Genomic DNA, 24,784 nt, shown 5'->3' on the forward strand with positions numbered 1-24,784 from the left:
AGGTGTCACGTAATGTCTTCCATCAGCAGATGCTTTGATCCAGAGCAAAGTATAGTACAGGTGTGGATCTGAACCTGTGACCTCTGATCTGCAGCCAAGTCCTCTAACCCCTGAGCTGTACCCCTTCAGGGAGCATCCCAGGCCTGCCACTCCCCCTTCTCCTGCTCACCCTCAGTACATCCCAGGCCTGCCACTCCCCCTTCTCCTGCTCACCCTCAGTACATCCCAGGCCTGCCCTCCCCCATCTCCTGCTCACCCTCAGTACATCCCAGGCCTGCCACTCCCCCTTCTCCTGCTCACCCTCAGTAGGTCCTTCCTGTCCTGGTAGAAGCACAGAGTCTGTCTGTGGAGGACAGCGTGGAGCGAGCCCCAGGCCCGAGACGAGGCCTGCGGACCAGGAACACACATCAGTACTGGTACACACACATCAGTACTGGTACACAGTGCTGTGTGGAGCCCCTCTCACCCTCCTGCCCTCAGTGCTGTGTGGAGCCCCTCTCACCCTCCTGCCCTCAGTGCTGTGTGGAGCCCCTCTCACCCTCCTGCCCCCCAGTGCTGTGTGGAGCCCCTCTCACCCTCCTGCCCCCCAGTTGCAGCTGCTGTTTCCTTTCCAGGGGTCCTTCCATGGACAGGAGCTCCGCCCCCAAGCCCTTCTGAGAGGAGAGAAGCCAGACACAGTCACACCACAACCAGCACCAAGCCCAACCATTCATCTGTTTGTTTTGTGGTGATTTTAAAGTTAAAAAAAAAAGTAATTTTTAATTTGTATGTTTTCACAAATGCTTCCATGCACTAATGATTGTTAAGCTCACCACGCTGCTGTGTGGTATTAACAGTTTAGTTGTGGCCCTCACCGTGACATTACAGCGCCCTCCAGTGGTCAGCCTCTGTTCCTGCTCCTCTGCGTCGTGGTCCTGAGAGGGTTGGCTCGTCTGAGCGGTCCTGACCCCGGTCATGTGACCAGACAGCAGACTCACCTGCTCCTGACCACACACAGAAACAGCCGTGGAGCGACTATGTTGATTTAACCAAATCAAACCATTTGATTATGGTAAAATATAACTTTTAGAAAACTAGGGACAAACTATTTCAACAAACATGGAGTTTAAGATGCAGCTGGGCAATAAGATCAACTATCAGTGGTCAGAGTCAAGCGTAGACCTCACCTTCAGACAGCCTGTGTCCTCCTCTTCCTCCTCCTCTTCCTCCTCTTTATATTGGTAAATATATCTTTTCTGGTCCTGTATATCTGGTAGCTTCACTGGGTCTGCAGCAGTTTCGTTAACCAGTGCTGAGGGCTTGCAGGGCTGCTGGTGGTCAGGGAAGGCAGCCCAGGACCTCCTGTCTCTCTTCCCCAGGGCAGGGGGCTGTGCTCTGGGGCTGCGCTGGCCGGAGGAGGGCAGGGTGAACTCAGCCACCAGGAGGTTGGGTGCAGAGGCTGTGACCAGCTTCCTGTACAGGCCAGGCTGGGTCCTGGGGGACTGGGGCTCTCTGGGGGCAGCCAGGGGGGGGCCCTGCCCCTCATCCTCCTCCTGGTGGGGCTGGTACATGATGTCAGAGCAGATGCTCTGACGGAGGCCGGGGGTTCGGGTCCAGATCTCCTCCAGCTCCTCCTCCTCCTCCTCAAACTGCTGGTGGTCTGGGTGGATGGGGTCAGCCTCTACTGAGGCCGAGGCCGGGACTGAGGCTGGGTTCATCCTAGGTTTTCCGCAGTCCAGACCCCCCACCTCCAGGGCTGCCACCCTGCCCACCACACCCCCGGGCGGGGGGTCGTCAGGAGTGCCAGCGCGGGGGACGCTTCCGGAGCTGGACACGCCAGAGTCCACAGAGTCGTCTCTGCCGGCGGCTCTGCTACTGGAAGTCAGGCTGACCACCAGGGAGGCCTGGCTGCACTGGCCCCTGGGGCTCCCTGCCAGGGCGCTGTGGGGGCTGGCGAGGTCAGAGACCTGGGACAGGGAGAGGATACAGACCCCCTGGGAGAGGGAGCCAGGGCAGGGAGCGGGAGGCTGGTGCGCTGGAACGGACCTCTCAGCTTGAGAGGTGTGTGGAGAGGGTTTCCTGGGGTCACGCTCAGCGGCCTTCCTGGCCCATCCCTGTTCAGCATCCTCGTGGAGACTGACCATCCCAGAGCACCTGAGCCGGCCGTCAGCTCGGTCATCATGCTGTACAGTCTGATCTTCCTCGTGGAGACTGACCATCCCAGAGCACCTGAGCCGGCCGTCAGCTCGGTCATCATGCTGTACAGTCTGATCTTCCTCGTGGAGACTGACCATCCCAGAGCACCTGAGCCGGCCGTCAGCTCGGTCATCATGCTGTACAGTCTGATCTTCCTCGTGGAGACTGACCATCCCAGAGCACCTGAGCCGGCCGTCAGCTCGGTCATCATGCTGTACAGTCTGATCTTCCTCGTGGAGACTGACCATCCCAGAGCACCTGAGCCGGCCGTCAGCTCGGTCATCATGCTGTACAGTCTGATCTTCCTCCCGTAGAGGAGGGGGTGGGAGGGCTTCTTCCACGTCAGGTAACAGTAGGACTGTCTGTGTGTTGTGACAGTCTGCCGAGCTCTCCTCAGGCTGGCTTGCTTTCACTGAGGGAGGAGCCCTGCCCTGCTTGAAGGAGCTCAGAGCAGCAGGCCTGTCCGGGTGTGAGGCCGTCCCCTCCCCCCTCCTGGCCTCTGGGGGCCCGATGGTGATGACATCCTGGAGGCTGGGGATGAGGCTCATGTCTTTCGGGAGGTCGAAGGTCAACACAGACCCCAGAGACAGGAACCTGCAGTGGCTCCGTACCTGTGGGGGTGGGGCGGGTGTCCCCTCCGACATTGCATACGGGGTGATGCTGAACTCTCCGGAACCCTCCGCGTCGATGTCACAGGCCAGCCGGTTCCTCAGGTAGTCTGGGAGTTCTGCTCCAGAGCCTGGAGGCTTCGCCCCAGCCTTCCTCCTCCACTCCTCCTTTAGCGGCCATGTTTGCGTGTCGTAGGAGACGCTCTCCCCCCCGCGGGCCAGATCTTCCCCCGCACCCTCCCCTCCCATGATCCTCTGGATGGTGTGTCGTCGGTCATCTCTCTTCCTCTTCCTCTTCTTGCTTCTCCTCTTCAGGCTGCTGAAGAGGGAGGCACTGCTGCTGCCCCCTAGGGGCAGGGAGGGGAAGGACACACTGCTGGTGGGAGGCAGGGGGCAGGAGGAGGAGGAGGGGGGTGGGGAGGAGCAGGAGGCTGCTAGGTGGGTCTTGCCGTGAAGGTGAGGCAGAGTGATGCTCTCATACAGTGGAGACACAGCCAGGTGGTTGTCCTTCACATGCAGGTAGGTACTCACCTGGAGGAGGAGAGAACAAGGTTAGATGAGGGGTCACAGTCCAGTGTTCCCTCCTGATGGTTCACCATGCTCTGCTGAAGACCAGCACAGCACTGGGAGAACAAAGACTCTTTGGTTTTGGTTTCACACGTGCTACAGATGGATCATCAGTCCAAAAGGATGATGATCTCCCTCGCAGACACACCCCTGCTTCCTGCACACCCTCACAGCTGGAACACCACAGAGCTGGTCACAACCAGGCTGGAAAAACAACCCACAAGACTAAACAGGATTGTTATCCCTCTCCTTTCTCAGGGAAAAAAGGTAATCAGAATCGTGTGGCCTCCAACACACCGTCATGTGCAGCTGTAATGGCTTGACCTTTCAACTCTGTGACTAATCTCATGTTGCCGTGGCAGCCCTAGACTATAAATCATACAGTCTAGGGGCCTTTCTCGAAAGTTCCCCACTCATTCTCTCTCTAATAACCCTGCCTGTGTTAGCCTTCTGGCCCCAGTCCTGCTGGGAGATGCTTTAGAGCAGCACATTCATGGGAAGCGAGGGGTGAGGTCATTTATTTTCGCCACACAATTGCTCCGTGTCCAAGGAGAGACAAACAAGAACAGGTTTACGTCAGGCCCGCGGTGAAATGACATAACGCTCAGAGAGAGAGGCTGTGTTTCCTTTCCAAGCCTCAGTCTGTCCTCGTCACAGCCTCAGCTCAGAAAGCCCCTGGCGCAGCACTCGGCTGAGGTGTCAGGATCAGTTGTCAGATGAAACAAACCGTGTCCAAGTTTCACTACGCTGGAGAAAACAGGAGCTCTTTGACATCAGCGGATTTGATCCGTCTAACCTTGTACTTTCCGACTGGGATTGGTGCCATCATCTGAGTTTACAGACTGGCTCTGAAGCACGAACACCAGAAAGCTCTATTGAAAACCCATTCTGAGGCGAGCTTTCATTCCTGTGAAACTGATCCAAGAAACACACCATGTTTGTTTTCAGGGAAATTACTTTGCAGACATTTTCAAGATAGTATAGTAAACAATCAATCACAACTGCTCCTTTAAAAAGGTATTTCTGTTTGCTCTGGCCACACCATGTGCTTCTCTGACCTTGTTCCTCACTTCCTGTGCCTGACTTCCTGTGCCTAACTGGCTGCAGCACAGGCCTTCCAGGCCACTTCCTGTTCCTCACTTCCTGTGCCTGACTTCCTGTGCCTAGCTGGCTGCAGCACAGGCCAGCCAGGCCACTTCCTGTTCCTCACTTCCTGTGCCTGACTTCCTGTTCCTAGCTGGCTGCAGCACAGGCCTGCCAGGCCACTTCCTGTTCCTCACTTCCTGTGCCTCACTTCCTGTGCCTAGCTGGCTGCAGCACAGGCCTGCCAGGCCACTTCCTGTTCCTCACTTCCTGTGCCTCACTTCCTGTTCCTAGCTGGCTGCAGCACAGGCCTCTCCAGGCCATTTCAAGTCATTATTGAAGTCATTATTCACCACTTCATTTGTTCTGAACCCAAGAAAAACTGCCTGCAATGTTCCCACTCAGAGCAAACGCAGCCTACCTCTTGGTAATGTGTGTATAATGTATAATGTATGTGTGTGTATAATGTATGTGTGTTTGTGTATGTGTTATTGGCTGTCATCCAACAAGAAGATGAAGTGTTTGGAAGGACTTCAGACTTCAGACATGAAAGTAAAATAAAAAGATCTAGCTAAGGAATCGCTACCTGAATGTCGCAGCTGCAGAATCCTGACTAACAGCTAGCATGTAGACGAGCAGCTGAAAGCATGATAAGTGTTTGTACAGCAGGGAGATCCTTCTGTCCAGGGCACAGCCGGCCCTCACACACAGCCGGCCCTCACACACCCAACGCACACACAGCCGGCCCTCCTAAACAGATCAGAACACTCAGATGGTTGAGTGGTTAGGGAATCGGGCTATTAATTAGAAGGTTGTTGGTTCGATTCCAGGCCGTGCAAAATGAAGTTGTGTCCTTGGGCAAGGCACTTCACCCTACTTGCCTCGGGGGAATGTCCCTGTACTTACTGTAAGTCGCTCTGGATAAGAGCATCTGCTAAATGACTAAATGTAAATGTAAACACGATTCTGATTCTGACCCGAGCATCTGTGAGGAGACTGACCCTGAAACTAGTCCTCTCTACCTGTTAGCAGGGATTAGCTTAGCATGCCCACCCAACACACACACACACACACACAGCATGCCCACCCAACACACACACACAGCATGCCCACCCAACACACACACACACACACACACACACACAGCATGCCCTCGCAGAAACACAGCATGCAGCGTCACTTCACACCACATCATTTACCTCATCCGCACTCTGGCGATAAATCTTTTTCTTGCGCTTTAAACTACCAAAAGTATTTTCCAAAAGCCCCTGGCAACGCCTCCAAAAGCTTTTACAGGCAGAGGGCAGAGGGGCAGAGGGCTGAGGGGAGGCGAGAGGGGGGGAGGAGGAAAGAGGGGGGAGGAGGAGAGAGGGGGGGGAGGAGAGAGGGGGAAGGAGGAGAGAGGGGGGGAGGAGAGAGGGGGGAGGAGGAGAGAGGGGGAAGGAGGAGAGAGGGGGGGAGGAGAGAGGGGGGAGGAGGAGAGAGGGGGGGAGGAGGAGGAGAGAGGGGGGAGGAGGAGAGAGGGGAGGAGGAGGAGAGAGGGGGGGAGGAGGAGAGAGGGGGGAGGAGGAGAGAGGGGGGAGGAGGAGAGAGGGGAAGAGGAGGAGAGAGGGGGGAGGAGGAGAGAGGGGGGAGGAGGAGAGAGGGGAGGAGGAGAGAGGGGGGGAGGAGGAGAGAGGGGGGAGGAGGAGAGAGAGGAGGAGGAGGAGAGAGGGGGGAGGAGAGAGGGGAGGAGGAGGAGAGAGGGGGGAGGAGGAGAGAGGGGGGGGAGGAGAGAGGGGGAAGGAGGAGAGAGGGGGGGAGGAGAGAGGGGGGAGGAGGAGAGAGGGGGGGAGGAGGAGGAGAGAGGGGGGAGGAGGAGAGAGGGGAGGAGGAGGAGAGAGGGGGGGAGGAGGAGAGAGGGGGGAGGAGGAGATAGGGGAGGAGGAGGAGAGAGGGGGGAGGAGGAGAGAGGGGAGGAGGAGGAGAGAGGGGGGAGGAGGAGAGAGGGGGGAGGAGGAGAGAGGGGGGGAGGAGGAGGAGAGAGGGGGGAGGAGGAGAGAGGGGGGAGGAGGAGAGAGGGGAGGAGGAGGAGAGAGGGGGGGAGGAGGAGAGAGGGGAGGAGGAGGAGAGAGGGGGGAGGAGGAGAGAGGGGAGGAGGAGGAGAGAGGGGGGAGGAGGAGAGAGGGGGGAGGAGGAGAGAGGGGGGAGGAGGAGAGAGGGGAGGAGGAGAGAGGAAGCATTGAGGAAGACAGGGAAGGAGAGAGTAAAATAACCAAATAGAACAGTGAAGGAGGTGATGAACGGTGGAAGGCCAGAGTCAGGGAAAAGCTGTGGAGATCTGGGTTCATTATATCAGATTTAAGATTAAAACACCAGCTGTAGTTGTGTGCGTGAGTGTGTGTGAGATTTTGTGTGTGTGTCTCACCCTGTGTAGAGGTTCAGAGCTCTCCTCCCCCCTGCTGAGAGACGCTTCCGGATGCTGGAGGCCGTCAGGGTTTGCGAAGCTGAGGATGAGGTTCACCGTGGCCCCCAGCGCGGGCGAGCCAGGGTCCCTCAGCACCAGGGCGGGGGAGCTGCGGTTCTCAAGGGTTGTGACCACAGAACACCGGGGGCCGATGCTGTTCATGACCTCATAACCATCATCCAGCTCTTCCTCATCCTGCTGCTCATCCATCCTGGAGGTCAGTAGAGAGGGATGACTGTCTGAAGGCCTCTGTCTGTCCTCGCCCACCACACCCAGCTGTGAACAGTCTGCCTCAGGTGCCTTGTTCTGCGAGGAAGAAGAAGAGATGGGTTTTAGGGGTTATGTTGGGTTATGTTGATGTGTTACTGCATGTATCTTTATCTTCATCATTATCATTATTTTCATCATCCTCCTGATAATCAGAGTTCCTGTAGTCGTCCTCCCTCACCGGTCTCAGTGGAGAACAGACTGTGGTCTCAGAGTAGATGTTGTCTCCTGACTCCTCCTCTTTCTCCTTCCTGCTCCTTCTTTCCCACTGCTGCTTCTGAGTCCTCCAGTGGACCAGGATCCATCCCAGCATGCTCCTCAGCTCCTCCACGCGCTCCCGGATCTGGAAGAACCACAGAAGAAGACGTTGACTGAAACTACAACTATCTTGGTTGGGTGTGTGCATCTCAGGGGTGGAGCGTTCAACAGCAGACCATCCTTCCACTCTCCCTCTGTATGTTGCTTTAGAGAAAAACATTAACACATTGAGATCCAGATTATTTATCCCTAGGGACATAAAGGCTGCCAGGTAAAAAGACAAGCAGTTATGGTGTAGTAGCAGTCCGGTGCTTGCAGACATGTTGATGTATAACCCTAACCAAGCAGTTAGGGTCAACACTAAGCACAAACACAAACACTAAGCAGAAGGTGTTTCACCGTCTCAGCCAGGTGGTGTTCGGCCTCCAGCAGGTCCCTTCCCGCCGCGGCCAGCTCCTCAAACTCCTCAAACTTGTGCTGGATCTGCAGGTCCAACTCTGCAGCCACAGGCTCCTGGCCGTCCTTCCCAAGATGCAACGTGCTGTCTGAGAAAATGCAGGAGCGCGTGTCTTCTGTCCAGGATCTGTAGGAGAGACAGCGAGACATGGAAGGAGGCAGATGTGAGAAGACTGGGAGAAAAGTTGTGCGTCTCAGAGGATGACAAACACCAGGCCCTGTGACAGCATGCCTTGCCATGCATACAAGAGCCAGAAAACTAACAAATACCAAACTCTTCAGCACATATTAAATTACATATCTGACCAGAGGCCTGCAGTTGACAGGCCAGAACATCCTGTCCTTTCATAAACAGATAAGAGACTGGTGTTCTCTCCCGGCGTACTGCGTACTGACACTGGTCTGGATGGATAACAGGACACATTGCTCGTCACTCACTTTCCTCCTCATCTTCCCTGTACTGGGGCTGCAGAACTGAGAGGTTGGAAGAACTGAGAGGCTGCAGGACTCAGAGGCTGCAGGACTGAGAGGCTGCAGGACTGAGAGGCTGCAGGACTGAGAGGCTGCAGTAGTGAGAGGCTGCAGAACTGAGAGGCTGCAGGACTGAGAGGCTGCAGGACTGAGAGGCTGCAGTACTGAGGGGCTGCAGGACTGAGAGGCGGCAGGACTGAGAGGCTGCAGTAGTGAGAGGCTGCAGTACTGAGAGGCTGCAGGACTGAGAGGCTGCAGGACTGAGAGGTTGCAGGAGTGAGAATATTTTTTCAAGCTTAAAAAATTAAATCAAATAAATGCTAAAATATTTGTTGAAAATATTTGGAGGGAAAAGGGGAAACTCTTTGGGATTTTTTTTTTCAACCTTTCAAAACGTTTTGGGAAAATATTTTTGGAACTTATCCAAAAAAGATTTAGAGAAACTTTTTAGGAAAATATTGGTTCACAACCTTTCAAAACTTTTGAGAAACCTTTTGGGAAAATATTTGTTCAACCTTTCTAAACTTTTGAGAAACCTTTATGGAAAATATTTGTTCAACCTTTCAAAACATTTTTGGAGAAACTTTTTGGGATTGTTTTTTTTCAACTTTTCAAAAGTAAATATTTGTTCAACTTAAAAAAAAAATTGAAACTTTTTGTGAAAATATTTGTTCAACATTTCAAAACTTTCGAGAATTTTTTTTGTTAAGTATTTTTTTAACTTAAAAATAAATACAATTTAGAAACTTTTTGTGAACATATTTGTTCAACATTTCAAAACCTTTTTTGAGAAACCTTTTGGGGAAAAGGTGTTGTGTTAAATCATTCAAAATTTTTGTCAGCCAGCCAGCACTCTCAGATTCAATGTGTTTTTGTTTTGTTAATTGTTTATTTTGTTGTTGTATTGGTATTTTTTTAAATGGGTCACAGACACTCGTCCATTCTAAATTTTGAATGTTGTTGAAAAACGTTTAATCGTCGTTAAAGAGCGTCGGTTATCGGTCAAATATTTCTTTTTTTTTTATGAACATCCCTACTGGGCAGTATGTCTGGAGGAGGGAGTTTAACCAGTTCTACCGGGTTACGTGTGAGGAGGAGGTGAAGCCGAACATTCAGCCTACTTACATCATCCCCAGGTAGTTCCTGAAGAAGTCCTGCAGATGAACAAACTGCCGCAGTCGCCCTCTGTTCTCCATCACGTTCCGGCCCAGCTCCGCCCAGGCCTGCAGGGTGGCCTGGACCTCCGTCCCCAGCAGGTGAACCCGCTCTGGGCACAGCTCCTCCAGGCGAGAGCCCTGCCTCTCCATCTCCTCCACCTCAACTTTGATGGCCTTGTAGTCGATCTGAAGGGTGAGCGGATTAAAACACAAACGTTTGAACCAAGGTAGTCAGAAGTTCTCCCATGTCAGGGATCATGTAGCCTGGGGGTTTCTGTACAAATGGATCTGCAGCCATATGTCCACAACTTACAGTCTATATAGTGTGTGTGTGTGTGTGTGTGTGTAGAGAGAGAACCATATGCTTTACATATGGCCAGGAGTCCTACAGCTTTTTTCACGAGGCAGTAATTAATAGCACTGAGGTCTCTATGGGAGAAATACTTCATAATGCTTCTCAACAAATGGTCAGGAACACAGATTGGAGGATGCCTTCTGGATGACGGCACAGCAAAGAGAGATGAGGTCATTCCTGCTCTTCAATAGTATCGGGTCTACACAGCTGTGCATGCGTGTGATAAACACAACGCTGCCCAAAAGTGAGTCATACAGCAGACAACTCAACCACACACACACATAAACATAAACAAATACCCCTGGTGGATAATAAACTTCAGCAGGATCTGTGTGGGATTGCATATTGCAGTTGACATCATAAATTAAACAGAAAACAAGACAGGGGCTGGCTGGGTCTGTGTGGATGTGAGAAACTTTGGCACAACAGGAAACAGGCTGTGGAGCAATGTGTGAGAGGAGGGAGGGATGTAGAGAGAGGGATGGAAGGAGAGAGAGAGAGAGGGAGAGATGTAGAGAGAGGGAGGGAGGGAGGGAGGGAGGGAGGGAGGGAGGGAGGGAGGGAGGGAGGGAGGGAGGGAGGGAGGGAGGGAGGGAGGGAGGGAGGGAGGGAGGGAGGGAGGGAGGGAGGGAAGGAAGGAGGGGAGTAGAAGAAAGGGAGTGGAGAGGTAGACGAGGAGAGGAGTAGAGAGGTTGGCAGTGTGTGTGATGGCAGTGTGTGTGATGGCAGTGTGTGTGATGGCAGTGTGTGTGATGTGTCTCACCTCCTGCTGGTGCTGTTCCTCCTGCAGTCCCTCCAGGCCACAGTGATCTGGTTCACACTTCACCACCATGTCCGCCTCGCGCTGCAGCACGGCCTCGCCCAGCTCCCTGCTGCTGGCCACACGCTCCTGCACACGCAGCGCCACGCCTGCGTGCTGCACGCCACAGGACGCCATCACCATGACTACCATCGCCATGACTACCCTCAGCATCACCATGACTACCCTCAGCATCACCATGACTACTCTCAGCATCACCATGACTACCATCAGCATCATCACCATGACTACCAGCATCATGAGGGTGTGTTCTCCTACCCTGCTGAGCAGCTCCAGGACAGCCTGGTTGTGGCTCTGGGTCCGGCCTCGCTCCCTCACTGTGTGGTTCAGCATCTCCACAGCCTCACGCAGCTCCTCCACAGGGTCTCCCATGCTCTGCAGCAGGGGCGCTCCCCCGGCCCGCTGCAGGCCCAGCAAGGCTGCCGTGGAGACGAGCTCTCCAGAGAGAGGCTGGGAGACACACACACACACACACTTGTTTTTGACTCACTAAATTACTTTACATCTGCAAATGTATTTGACTTAACTAGACAAAGAGGTGAAAATGTGACAAATGCCTGCAGTCTGTCTGTATATAGTATGCATTTATATGTATACTATATAGGTCAACGCATTCTCCCAACCACAGGATGTTGAGTGACAGCAACCTGGCCTCACCTGCTCTGAGCTGCTGGCAGGACTCCCCCTGCCCGCCTGCTTCTCCTCCAGCTCCACCCGCTCCAGGAACTCTGTCAGCATGCGTGCGTCCTGCAGCTCTGAGCTCTGCTGGGTCAGCGCAGTCTGGACACGCTGGTACCTGCAGCACACACACACACACAGGGAAAACATTAACTTTAAGGTAACTGCTCTTCAGGCTGTACATCCACACTCTTTAGAGAACCAGCCTGCCAGAGAACCAGCCTTCCAGAGAACCAGCCTGCCAGAGAACCAGCCTTCCAGAGAACCAGCCTGCCAGAGAACCAGCCTTCCAGAGAACCAGCCTGCCAGAGAACCAGCCTGCCAGAGAACCAGCCTGCCAGAGAACCAGCCTGCCAGAGACCACAGACACCAGCAAGAATTCATTTCATCTTGCATAAGCGCTGTATATCTTAAGGAGTTCATACATCATATTTCTCCCAGATATATACAAGGCAGGACATAAAGTACTCTGTCCATCCCTGGGTTACACTCACGGTTGGTAAGTGGAGAGAAGTGACAAGGTACTTTCCAGAACTGATGACCCTTCAGTTGAGCCACTCGCAGCGTTAAACAATGATATCATCGGTGCTTCTATCCTACAGCTGGTGAAGACATACCTGCAGATAGACCTCTCACACTGCCCCTCCCCCTCTCACACTGCCCCTCCCCCTCTCAGACTGCCCCTCCCCCTCTCACACTGCCCCTCCCCCTCTCAGACTGCCCCTCCCCCTCTCACACTGCCCCTCCCCCTCTCAGACTGCCCCTCCCCCTCTCAGACTGCCCCTCCCCCTCTCACACTGCCCCTCCCCCTCTCACACTGCCCCTCCCCTCCTGCCTCTCCCCCTCTCAGACTGCCCCCTCCCGTCCTGCCTCCACCCCTCTCAGACTGCCCCCTCCCCTCCTGCCTCTCCCCCTCTCAGACTGCCCCCTCCCCTCCTGCCTCTCCCCCTCTCAGACTGCCCCCTCCCGTCCTGCCTCCACCCCTCTCAGACTGCCCCCTCCCCTCCTGCCTCCACCCCTCTCAGACTGCCCCCTCCCGTCCTGCCTCCACCCCTCTCAGACTGCCCCGACACCTCCAGGTAGGATCTGCTCTACGTGCTTCATGAATCATGAATGAATAACCTCGGCCCTGGTATGAATGAGGGCATGGAGGATTGAGCCAGGTTATACAGAGTCTAAAACCTTCTTGTGAGTTCTATGAATAAACATTTTTGTGGTTTATTGGGTGAGCTTGTTTTCATTAAATTAGAGGCTTGGATTTTATGAATAACCTTCTCCCTATTTTATCCTGTATATCATACAGTATTGGCAAGGTAAACTTTGCGACCACTTGGAAACACTGACAAAATTCATACTTTCTTTCCATCCCATTACCAACTCCAAAACCACAGGACACAGCCTGCATGTTAAAATTAATCCTTAACACGAATCTCCTCTGACCACACAAGTTAGAGAGTAAGAGAGTTAGAGAGGACTCTGCCTCTCACCCTGTCCTTCCCTTCCTCTCTCCCTCCTTCCCTTCCTCTCTCCCTCCTTCCCTTCCCTCCCCTATGACCTCCTTCACTCACTTGTCCTCCAGCTGCTCCATGCGGGCTGGGAGCTGCTCTGTGTGGGGGTGTCTCTGGCCGCTCAGCCGGTCCACCTCCTTCCGGAGGGCTCCCAGCTCCAGGCCCCGCTCCGCCACCTCCCTCTCCAGCAGACGGCTCTCCCGCTCGGCCACGCTCATGGTCTCGGGGTCCCCGGCCAGGGAGGACTCCCTCATGGACAGCTCCACAGACTCCAGCCAGGCCTCCAGGCTGCCCAGCGTCTGCAGCACCTTCACAGCCTGGGGAGGAGGGGGGCAGACGGGGGATGAGGTCAGTACAGGCTAGGGAAAAGCACATCATCCATTTAATGATTTAGGGGTGGAGGTGAGGGTGGAGGTGAGGGTGGAGGTAAGGGTGGAAGTAAGGGTGGAGGTGAGGGTGGAGGTGAGGCTGGAGGTGAGGGTGGAGGTGAGGGTGGAGGTGAGGCTGGAGGTGAGGGTGGAGGTGAGGTGCAGGTGGAGGTCGTCCTCACTCTGAAGCCCAGCTCCTCTGAGGCCAGCAGGACGGCAGCGTTCCTCTGGTGTCTCCTGCTCAGCTCGTCCCACAGCCCTTCCAGCTGCTCCAGGAAGCTCTGGATCCTGGCGCTGCCAGGGTGTCCGGCCAGCACCAGGCCCCGGCCCTCCTGCAGGGGGCGCAAGAGGGACGTGAGGACAGACTCTGACCAAGTCTCAAGTCAGGGTGGAGGAGCTCAGGTCATGGAACATTAGATTCTTGGCAGAACAAAACAAGTCACCCTATCCATGATGCTGTACACTGGAAAAACAGTGTCCCACAGTGGAGCTCATCTGTGTGTGGACACACCCCTGTGTTTACCTTCTTGACCACCTCGATGCGAGCTCTGTTGGAGAGGATCTCCTGCTCCAGCAGGTCCTGACGCCTCCTGGCCGCCTCCACACCCTCCTCACCCACCAGGGAGCACACCTGCATGGCCATGGCAACGTTGTCCTTCAGCCAGGACAGGGTCTGGAGAGGGGAGGGGTGAGACGAGGGAGGGGGGGAGGTGAGGAGAAGAAAACAGAGAGGAGAGAGGTTTAGCAGACAAACAGTGAAGGAGAGGTTAGGTAACCTGTACGATCCAGGATCCAGTTCTCCTCCTGGCTGTAAGACCTCTTAGTCCCACACTCTGCCTGCTCACAGTCCCACACTCTGCCTGCTCACAGTCCCACACTCTGCCTGCTCTCAGTCCCACACTCTGCCTGCTCTCAGTCCCACACTCTGCCTGCTCTCAGTCCCACACTCTGCCTGCTCTCAGTCCCACACTCTGCCTGCTCTCAGTCCCACACTCTGCCTGCTCACAGTCCCACACTCTGCCTGCTCTCAGTCCCACACTCTGCCTGCTCACAGTCGACCCGTCTCTCAGGGCGCTCCTGGACGGGACAGGAAAGCGGTCTAAGCCAGCTCTTACAACACCAGCTGCAGACATGACCGCCTGGTAGTTGTATAATATTAGTGGTATGATAATTATTGTGGAATTGATTACAGAGTTCTTGCGTAAGTTGTGGGTAGTTGCATAACAATCGTGCGGTAATTGAGGAGTACTTGCAGATGAGGAATTTGTAGAACATGTCTAAAATGTGTTCTTATCAAAGTAGCTGTTGCAGCGTTGAGGTTCAATCAGACTTCAACATCTCATGTTACAGTATCTTACGTCATCCAGCAGTGACCTGTTGTCCTGTTCTAATCCTGTAAACCAGACCAGGTGAGGTTAATCTAGGTGTGTTTCACCCAGGTGCTGCAGGGGGGGATCAGGTACCTTGTCTGCAGACAGGGTGAACTTGTGGAGCTGGTGGGGGAGCTGTGTGTGGGGGAGCTGTGTGTGGCCTCGCGCCCGCCCTGAACCCCGTGGCTCGCCTCTCTGTTTCCTGCTGCAGGGTAAACACAGACATGAGACTCTCATTAGGACTTACATAATGAGGGAGAGAGTCAGAGATAGGCAGAGAGAGGCAGAGAGAGAGGCAGAGAGAGAGAGACAGAGAGAGACACAGAGAGGCAGAGAGGCAGAGAGAGACAGAGAGGCAGAGAGAGACAGACAGAGAGAGAGAGACAGGCAGAGAGAGAGACAGAGAGAGACAGAGAGAGAGAGAGAGAGAGAGGCAGAGAGAGAGACAGAGAAAGACAGAGAGAGACAGAGAAAGGCAGAGAGAGGCAGAGAGAGCTGCCAAGTCAGGCTGTACTGTCACCTCTCCCAGTCTGACGGACGTCTGGTGATGACACCGGCCAGGGCGTCTCCAGGGAGAGAGGACGTCCTCTGGTCCTCATCTGGGCAGATCAGGTCTCTCCTGCTGCCCTCGCAGACACCTCCACCTCCTCCAGCCTGAGAAGACACACACAGCAGACCAGTCTCACACACAGCAGACCAGTCTCACACACAGCAGACCAGTCTCACACACAGCAGACCAGTCTCACACACAGCAGACCAGTCTCACACACAGCAGACCAGTCTCACACCCAGCAGACCAGTCTCACACACAGCAGACCAGTCTCACACACAGCAGACCAGTCTCACACACAGCAGACCAGTCTCACACACAGCAGACCAGTCTCACACACAGCAGCCATGCCAATAGGAGCTGACCGGAAAGATAATCACGTCATCGCACGAAGAACGACACGACAAGAGACAGAGAAATGATTCCACTACGTGCTGTTGCCATAGCAGCCCCTGGACTCGAACGTTTCCATGCGGCTGGAGGCTGGACAACACAGAGAAGTGCCTGGAATGAAGTTCAGCTTTTCCTGTAAACTGTTCTAGAAACATCCCAGGCTCAGAGGCTGTCCAGACAAGGCTGATAGAGCATCCCTGGTCGTAAAGATGCCTTGTTCAACTCTTGTTTGTCTTGTTCAACAGCAATAACAACAGTGTGACACGAGCTCCAGAAAGCAGACTTCACAGAGCTGGGAGAACACGTTACAAAGTCATTACTCATCTCAACATCAACATGTGCTTCACGCCTCTGATGACTAAGAAGAGCGACTACAGCTTCATCTACAAGCCCTCAGCACCCCCCCTCAGCACCCCCCCTCAGCACCCCCCCTCAGCACCCCCCTCAGCACCCCCCTCAGCACCCCCCCTCAGCACCCCCCCTCAGCACCACCCTCAGCACCCCCCTCAGCACCCCCCCTCAGCACCCCCCCTCAGCACCCCCCTCAGCACCCCCCCTCAGCACCCCCCTCAGCACCCCCCCTCAGCACCACCCTCAGCACCCCCCTCAGCACCCCCCTCAGCACCCCCCTCAGCACCCCCCTCAGCACCACCCTCAGCACCCCCCCTCAGCACCCCCCCTCAGCACCCCCCCTCAGCACCCCCCCTCAGCACCCCCCTCTCTCATCCATCCCATTAAACTGCAACTCATGTTTTTTCAGCTTTCCCAGCAGCACCAACCCTGCTTCTCTCTGGAGGGGACTCAGCGAAGGGGCCAATGCTATGGACTTTGTCAAGAATATATTAAGATTCGTCAGCTGGCAGTGAGACTGTTTAACAAGCACTCAGGTAGGGGCGGGGTTGGCTAAAGGCCCTGGCAGTAGAGAGCCCAGGTCTGAACAATGAGAGTGCTGGTCTGGTGTTTGGATTAGTTCTGGATGGGATGTGAAGCCAAGGAGAGGCTGAGGGTCTGGAGAGTCACCCTCCCATCAGCTGGACCACACAGGACAGCCCCAGACACACCTAGCACACAGCCCCAGACACACCTAGCACACAGCACAGCCCCAGACACACCTAGCACACAGCCCCAGACACACCTACCACACAGCACAGCCCCAGACACACCTAGCACACAGCACAGCCCCAGACACACCTAGCACACAGCACAGCCACACCAAGCACACAGCACAGCCACACCTAGCACACAACACAGACACACCTACCACACAGCACAGCCCCAGACACACCTACCAAACAGCGCGTCTCCATGGGAACGTGTCTCCACGGCTCTTGAAGGAGAGGCCGTAACTTTAAGAGTCCAACATCATTTACAAACATGCCAGTCACTGCGCAGACCAGACTGAATTACACCGAGGCACGTTATGGGTGTATTTATGTATTCAAAGCGTTAACATAACAACCAGGCTAATGTGGCTGACAGGCTAGATAACCCTGGCTGACGTCTCCTCTCCAGATATGTGCTTCCGTCCGTCATCCCTCCCAGCGCTCTCCACTGTAAACAACTCCAGCTGAAACAGAACAACCCCACTGCCCCCCCCCTCCTCAAGAGGAGATTCATGTCACATAATCAGTCTCACCAGAGGAAGCAGAGGTCTCTGATGTGGGCCTCTCTGATGTTCTTTAACAATCCTCCTCACTCTCATATGGTCTGCTGCTCTCCTCTCCTGCTGACTCCTTGCCTTTCTTTCCTCAGTCAGTATTTGAACCCTCTCTCCCCTCTCCCTCGCCCCTCTCTCCCCCTTCTCCCCCTTCCTGTGTGTCTCTGGGATGTCCACCAGGGTGCCCTGCTCATCTGGTCTGCAACCTCTGCAGCTGGGTGCTGTTAGATGCGGGCATTGGCACTGTCCATTCGTTCCTTTTTTATTATCATTTGTATCAAGCAACCAGACAAGAGGCCACACTTGCTGCTGACAGTAACCCAAAGCTCTCATGATCACGCACCAACATGCATCCCTGTAAATATGAACGCATACTGTAAACACATAGAATAGCACAAAAGACAAGCTGATTAAGGAGACCACTTGTAAAAACTGTAATACATAAGTGAGTCAGTGTGTGTTCTGAGTGTGTGTGTGCATGTGAATGTGTGATTATCCATCCTAAAGACCCAGGCAGCTGTTTCCGGTCCAGCCTGCCTGCCTGCCTGCCTGCCTGCCTGTCTGTCTGCCTGTCTGCCTGTCTGCCTGTCTGCCTGAGGAGAGACAGGGAGGAGAGGAGAGACTAGACAGGCAGGAGAAGAGAGACAGGTGCCAGGACTATGGGTCAGCAGGAGTAGAGACCATGTTCTCCCCCAGAGCCAGAAGCTGAACACTCACACTGCATTCAGTTTCTGAGGCGCACAAACATAAATGACTGATGAATGATAAACATAATGACTGTATTATTACACACTCTCTGGTCAAGTTCAATTGACCAAAACCCCATATACCAAAAGACAGTAAACAGTGTTTGCTGTAGGTTCTGGTAATGGTCTTGGGGGCTCCAGACTGTGAAGGGTGTGTCAGACTCCAGGATGAAGACTGTTGAGCGAGGAGAATACCTACCCTCTCAGCACCACATGCTGATGAACTAGTGGCTATTAATACTGCATTAATCCAATGAGTGTGTACTTATGTTACGGCGGTTAAAAGCCCACAGATGTTTTTCTAACCATAATGTCAAAGGATATGAAAACTATTAACATTCTGTGGTTGAGAAAGAGGCCTATGTTCCCTGGCTCTCCCTGCACCTACGTTGCCCATCACAACATGACATTTTTCATGGAAAAGTATGAATTTCTTGTGCCAGAGTACATAACACCTCTGAACGATCTCCCTATGTGTTGTCTAAGATTTCTAGCGCAGACAGCCTGGACGTTGTTGGGAGATAGTGAAGAGTGTAATAAAACTGAGCCTAAACAGACCTCAAGTACTCTGGATAATCTCCTGCTCCCTAACACACGGGACAACCTGGGTAAACAGTCAGTCAGGTATGTCCAAAGAACAGGGACAATTGCGTCACGATCCTCAGAGCCACAGGATGCTGTTTGTCAGGCTGTCGTCTGTAAGGTGAAGGCTGAAGAGAGACCAGCTGACCTGATCTCTGCTAGGAGGCTGAATCTATCCCTCTGCTAGGAGGCTGGTTATCCCTGAAGGAATCTGTGGTTAGTCTGGTTAAAGCTGAATACCAAAACACTCACCAGAGAGCCTTTCAGACGATTCTGCTCCTCTTTCACCTCTTTTCCCAGGATCCTGTGCGCCTCAATTCCCAGGGTGCACTGCAGTTCTCTGGCTGGGGTCGTGGGGTCAGAGTCTTCCCTGGTGAATGTTGAGCTCCTGCGGAGAGAGCAGCATGGTGAGCTAAACCTGTCATCAGCTTCAGACTCACTGCCCTCAAGGCCCAGCATGGAACCTCATTAAAGGCCCAAAATATTCTGACAGTGTGGAGCCGAAATGTCCATGAAAACCCAGAGATAAGAGAAGGAGCATGATGTAAGATGTGGGATCTAAAGATAGACCACAGACATGAGAGGCTAAGGCCGTGAGAAATGTTTGGGAAACTGCAGGCTGGAGACCTAAATCAATCAAGTTTTATTTATGTACGTGCAAAACATGATTCAATGTTTGTGGTAAAAGGGGAAAGCGTACTGTTAACATCACTGGAAGATAAAAGTGTTATATTATTGAGATTTCTGATGCCGTTGGCTTGGAAGTAATCTGGTGAAACACCAGGAACCTTTCAGTATTTCTGCAGGTCTAACCAAAACCTTTTGGGGGGTAACATAACCTTGTGTGAAAGCTTGTCAAAATGTAGGACATTATTTCAGTTGGCTAAATGTTAAATGTTCCATTCTTCATACTGAACATTAACCATTTAGAGTGGAACACCAAATAATGCAGATTTCATCTACAATTTCCTCAACATGTGTCCACTTTTAAACGTCTAAACAGTACAAGTTGCCATCCCAGCTAAGCCAACGTCCTAAATCAGCCAAGTATATATTATCGTACCAAAGCAAATTTGCCATGCAGTAAATGTCTGGATGTTTGTAAACTCACTAATAGTTAGCTCAGGGAATACATTCTGTAAAATATTTTTGTAAACATATTTCAGCTTAACTTGAGCAGATGGTGTGAGCCTATGGCCAGATCTGAAGAGTAAGGTCTCTTTTTGCTAAACAAGCCTGCTTGACTAACTAGAAGCCTGTTCTCACGGACCCAGCTTAAAGATGAAGGTTCTAAGTGGAGTGTAAAAGTATGTGCCATTTAGCACAGGTACATCCTTGTCTTTAACAGGAACTTGCAGTACTTTATTTATGTTCACTGAATAAATCCCAAACCAAACAAGCTAATCAAGATGGAAAGAATCCACCACTGCACTTTAAACACAACTCATTAGTATTTGGAGCGGGTCTACCTGGAGACTCCAGTGCGGTCGTATTGAGAATGGTACAACGCTGGAGGGAGGCTCAGAATTAACCGTGGAACCGCTAACCGACCATACGAATTTTTACCTGTTTATACTAAACATTGACGATTTTATTTTGTGGGTGTGTACCTGATAGCCTTCTGGAGGAGCGCCCAACTCTCCTTCACCTCTGTCTGCTTGTGAGCCACATGAGCCACCAGGACCGGGTGGAGGTTGGACAGTTGGGAAGCGCTCACGTCCAGCATCTGCAGTTGGAGAAGGTCAAAGGTCAAACACATGAAGGAGGCGACAAACCTCCGGAGCAGCGGAGCTTTGTACGATGACATACAGGAGAAGAACGTGTTGCTCACCATGATGTGGCTGGCTATCTCACGGACATCTCTGTCCCCATTACTCTCCTGGGCTTTGGAAGTGCTTTTCCTCTAAACAGAAGAACCAAGCAGAGGAGAGAGTGATGAGGATGTTTAGAGCCATACATCACAACTTACAGTACTTACGAACAATAGATCACATTCTGTCAACTCACCATGTTGTTGATGTCAAACAGGATGTTGTCTGCCTGCTGGTAGAAGGAGGAGACTTCCAGAGCCAGCTGGAGGTGCTCATGAAAGTCCTTCAGATTAGACTGGATCTTCAGCCACCTGCAAACACAATACACGTTCAAGCTCCAACACTGTCTTTTGAGGTATCTTGTAATCTAGAGGTGATCTAGGGGTCAGAGGTCAGCCCATACATCTTGTTGAGGTGTTTTTTCCTGGCGGAGATGTTCCTGCCCTCGGCCTTCCCCTGTTTCTCCAGCTGCAGGGCCAGGTGGTTGACCTCCTCATGCAGGCTCCTGTAAAGCTGCTCATCCTGCAGGACGACACCGGAGATCCAGAGAAGGGGTACTGTACTGTGGTAATGTACTGTGGTACTGTAGTGTGGTAATGTACTGTGGTACTGTAGTGTGGTAATGTACTGAGGTACTGTAGTGTGGTAATGTACTGAGATAATGTACTGAGGTAATGTACTGTGGTGCTGTAGTGTGGTAATGTTCTGTGATGCTGTAGTGTGGTAATATAGTGTGGTAATGTTCTGTGATGCTGTACTGTGGTAATGTTTCTTCCCATTGGCACTTATTTGCTTTTCACAAGGATAAAAGCGTCTGCTAAATTAATAAATGTAAATGTAATGTACTGTGGTAATGTAGTGTGATCATGTACTGTGGTAATGTAGTGTGGTAATGTACTGTAATGTTATGTGATGCTGTACTGTGGTAATATAGTGTGGTAATGTACTGTGGTAATGTAGTATGGTAATGTACTGTAATGTTATATGATGCTGTACTGTGGTAATATAGTGTGGTAATGTAGTGTGGTAATGTAGTGTGATAATGTACTGTAATGTTCTGCGATGCTGTACTGCTAGGTACTGAACAGACAGGCCGCTGCACATGATCATGTTTCCCTCTCTCTCCCCTGACGATGCTCACCTGCTTCAAGTCCATGATTTTCCTGGTCAGCTGCATCTTGTCCATGTTCCCTCCGAGCAGGCTCACCAGGGACGACTCCTCCTGCTGAGATACAGGAAGATGTCAGGAAGGGGCAGATGTCTGAGCGGTTAGGGAATCGGGCTACCAATCAGAAGGTTGCCAGGTCGATTCCCGGCCGTGCCGAAATGACGTTGTGTCCTTGGGCAAGGCACTTCACCCTACTTGCCTCAGGGGGAATGTCCCTGTACTTACTGTAAGTCGCTCTTGATAAGAGCGTCTGCTAAATGACTAAATGTAAATGATTACATATAAAATGACTAAATGTCAATGTCAGCTCTTTACACACTACACCTTCCTTCACTTACAGAATCGCTACTGCTGGTCCACACAAAATAAATAAGAAAGGTTGTGTAAAAGTGGTCTTTTCCACAGGGGTGGATGTGAAGTGCTACTGTAAATAAGCTTTCCGTAATATCCGTACTTTCATAACCACTGGCAACATGACCTAGTGTATAACCCCCTGAGTCAAACCCTCCATGACCTAGTAGTGTATATCCCCCTGAATCTGTATAAACCCAGATGATGGACCCTGAGGTGGGGGTTGTTTAGATTTTGAGGGGCCGTGAGCGTAGGAGAAGGTCAAACACGCTCTGCTTAGCAGAACTGCTAAACACCAGAGACCTGTGGGACCACAGGAAGATGGTGCTTAGCAGAACTGCTAAACACTAGAGACCTGTGGGACCACAGGACGATGGAGGGAGAGACAGAAGGAGAGGAGGGAGAGAGGAGACGAGACAGAGCAGGAAGGAGAGAGACAGAAATGTTTCACACGGTGATCACACCTTTTCTTTTATCCAGACCTCCAGCTTGTCCACTTTCTTGTTGAACTCCTGCAGGTTCCGGGCACTGCCCACTGCCCTGGACTGACTGTCTGCTGTTTGTTTTAAGGTCTGCCATTGGTCCTTGAGCTGGCTGAGTTGCTTCCTGATGTGGTCTGCAGAGGGGTTCAGCTGGCAGGTGAGCTGTTGTCCTGTCTGGTAGAGAGAGGACCAGGCTTGAGGAGCATCGACATTTACACAGCAGACACAGAACATGTAACAGAACATACTAACCAAGTTTAGGTAGGCGAACAGGCTAGCTGAAGCTATTTGGAACATTTCCACCCATGATGTGATGGACCATATCCTTAAGAAGTCTCATGGTTCTGGAGTGGTCCCCCCCCTACCCCTCACCTCCCCCTGTGTGTCAGGGAAGGTTAATTATCGGCAATGTACCGTTTCCAAACAGTCCCTCCAGAGGGAGGAGATCTAAACTGGGCTGACAGGGCCGTCTGACATAGTGAGAACCAGCCCACCGCTCTCTCTGGGTGAGAGACCTTGACACAGTGAGAACGAGCCCACCCCTCTCGCTGGGTGAGAGACCTTGCTGCTCACTAAAAGCTACAGAGGATGACTGGTAACACAGTTACAGTACTTTTACATTCGATGCTCAGTTACCTTGGTGAGCTGGATGAAGGTTTGTACTGATACCTGGGTGAGCTGGATGAGGGTTTGTACTGATACCTGGGTGAGCTGGATATGGGTGTTCTCAAAGTCCCTGAGGTCCCTGTGGAGCGTCTCCTGCCTGTCCTGTAGGGGGCAGTGCTGCGTCCCCCCATCCTTCAGGTCCTGCAGCTTCGCTCTGATCCAAGCTTCTGCCTGCCAGACAGAGGGACACCAGAGACCAGAGCATTAGCTAACAGTGTGTGTGTGTGTGTTGTGTTTGTGAGATAATTAACCGCTGAATAAAAACATTACGCCTACTAGTGGGTGTGTCCCTGTGTTTGGATCTAGCAGCACTCCTACACTCAACAGGTTTTCCTTCCTGAGTCAGGGCAGTGCTTCCCACAGACTGTGACCTCCAAACCTCCTAGTGAGAGCTCATCCATCCTGCGTGTCTGGGGTTAAACACGTCGCTGCTTCTAGATGGCTCATCCATCCTGAGGTGGCTCAGCCCTGGACTTGTTACGAGCACAACGTGTGGCTGTCTCAAGCCCACCCACGTCACAACAATCAGGTTGATCAATAAATCATTTTAGTTAATGGACCAAATCCAACATCCAACACTGATATGAAAAATACAAAGAACTGAAGTAGAAGTATGTAGTGTGGATCTGTGTGTGTGGATCTGTGTGTGTGTATCTGTCTGTGTGTGGATCTGTGTGTGTGTGTGGATCTGTGTGTGTGGATCTGTGTGTGTGTGGATCTGTGTGTGTGTGTGTATCTGTGTGTGTGGATCTGTGTGTGTGTGGATCTGTGTGTGCGTGGTGTTCTTTGTGTGTTTCCTGAACTGGCTTCTCAGATGATGAGACACACATGCTTCCTAACCCCAGAAGTGCACTGAGGTTGTAGTTTGGATGCCATCTGGGATCTACTTCAACTCATCTTTTGAATCAAGAAACACAATCCATCTTTGCATGAAATCAAAGGATGATGTCACCTATTCTCAGAGATCAAAGTAACTACATTTAAAAGAGCGTCCTGGGGCAATGGAGGTATAAGAACTGAGGGAAGAGAACTTGACTAGACAGGCCTGTTCCTATCTCCTCACATCACCTCGCATGCTATTACTGGCCTCAAATCATGACCTCATACAGGAAGTGGATTATGCCTTTGTTTCTTCCTGTTCTCTCAAAAACAATGGTCTGTTTATGTCCAGATATGTCCAGCCACAGCTTGAGCCTCACATGGAAAGGGAAGTCTAGTGAGCACGGTGTGTACTAGACGTCCACGTTTAACTAGACTGTCTCTGTTTATCTGTCCCCCCACGTTTAACTAGACTGTCTCTGTTTATCTGTCCCCCCACGTTTAACTAGACTGTCTCTGTTTATCTGTCCCCCCACGTTTAACTAGACTGTCTCTGTTTAGCTGTCCCCCCATGCAGTGCTTTTCTGCGTTAACATCTCTCAGGACTCATGTATCAGAGCAAACAGCCAAATAATCCTCTATTCCAGAAGAGATTCCATCTTCCGTCATGCGAGAGAGCTGTGGTGAGATGTTTCCCAGAGCAGCAGACACAGAGCCATGTTTCTGGATGTGATGACATCCTCTGCTCTCTTTACTCTGAACACTCAGAGGGGTTTAAAAGTCTCTCACTGGAAAGCTTACTTCCACATCAGTGTAATGCTGTAATAACACATTTTCATCAGCGCTATCAGCCAACCAAATCGCTGTAAAGAGAGTCGGACCCCAGTTAAAAAGGCATCAGTAGTTTGAAGTGTATACAAAATAAATATGTTACTGGGGGAAAATTCCTCCTAAAACAACAGATCATCTAGC

General features: G+C 52.2%; 1 protein-coding gene across 1 annotated transcript in view; it reads right to left on the reverse strand.

Annotated features, from left to right (window-relative positions):
* The window catches only part of LOC136942774 (uncharacterized), a 32,615-nt gene that overhangs the window by 3,421 nt on the left and 4,410 nt on the right, over positions 1-24,784 (reverse strand). Inside the window, exons 5-29 of the mRNA XM_067235746.1 lie at positions 23,030-23,164; positions 22,310-22,501; positions 21,468-21,551; positions 20,730-20,848; positions 20,523-20,637; positions 20,347-20,418; positions 20,126-20,241; positions 18,768-18,903; positions 15,108-15,241; positions 14,681-14,792; positions 13,741-13,890; positions 13,400-13,549; positions 12,910-13,166; positions 11,321-11,459; positions 10,922-11,113; positions 10,607-10,759; positions 9,457-9,674; positions 7,804-7,987; positions 7,328-7,489; positions 6,841-7,185; positions 5,633-5,752; positions 1,167-3,314; positions 855-983; positions 576-653; positions 301-387 (exon numbers count right to left, since the gene is read on the reverse strand). Coding sequence (XP_067091847.1) covers positions 301-387; positions 576-653; positions 855-983; positions 1,167-3,314; positions 5,633-5,752; positions 6,841-7,185; positions 7,328-7,489; positions 7,804-7,987; positions 9,457-9,674; positions 10,607-10,759; positions 10,922-11,113; positions 11,321-11,459; positions 12,910-13,166; positions 13,400-13,549; positions 13,741-13,890; positions 14,681-14,792; positions 15,108-15,241; positions 18,768-18,903; positions 20,126-20,241; positions 20,347-20,418; positions 20,523-20,637; positions 20,730-20,848; positions 21,468-21,551; positions 22,310-22,501; positions 23,030-23,164 — 5,727 coding nt within the window. The remainder of the gene's footprint in view (positions 1-300; positions 388-575; positions 654-854; positions 984-1,166; positions 3,315-5,632; positions 5,753-6,840; positions 7,186-7,327; positions 7,490-7,803; positions 7,988-9,456; positions 9,675-10,606; positions 10,760-10,921; positions 11,114-11,320; positions 11,460-12,909; positions 13,167-13,399; positions 13,550-13,740; positions 13,891-14,680; positions 14,793-15,107; positions 15,242-18,767; positions 18,904-20,125; positions 20,242-20,346; positions 20,419-20,522; positions 20,638-20,729; positions 20,849-21,467; positions 21,552-22,309; positions 22,502-23,029; positions 23,165-24,784) is intronic.

The sequence above is a fragment of the Osmerus mordax genome, chromosome 5, assembly GCF_038355195.1.
Source record: "Osmerus mordax isolate fOsmMor3 chromosome 5, fOsmMor3.pri, whole genome shotgun sequence".
In the NCBI taxonomy this organism is placed as follows: Eukaryota; Metazoa; Chordata; class Actinopteri; order Osmeriformes; family Osmeridae; genus Osmerus; species Osmerus mordax.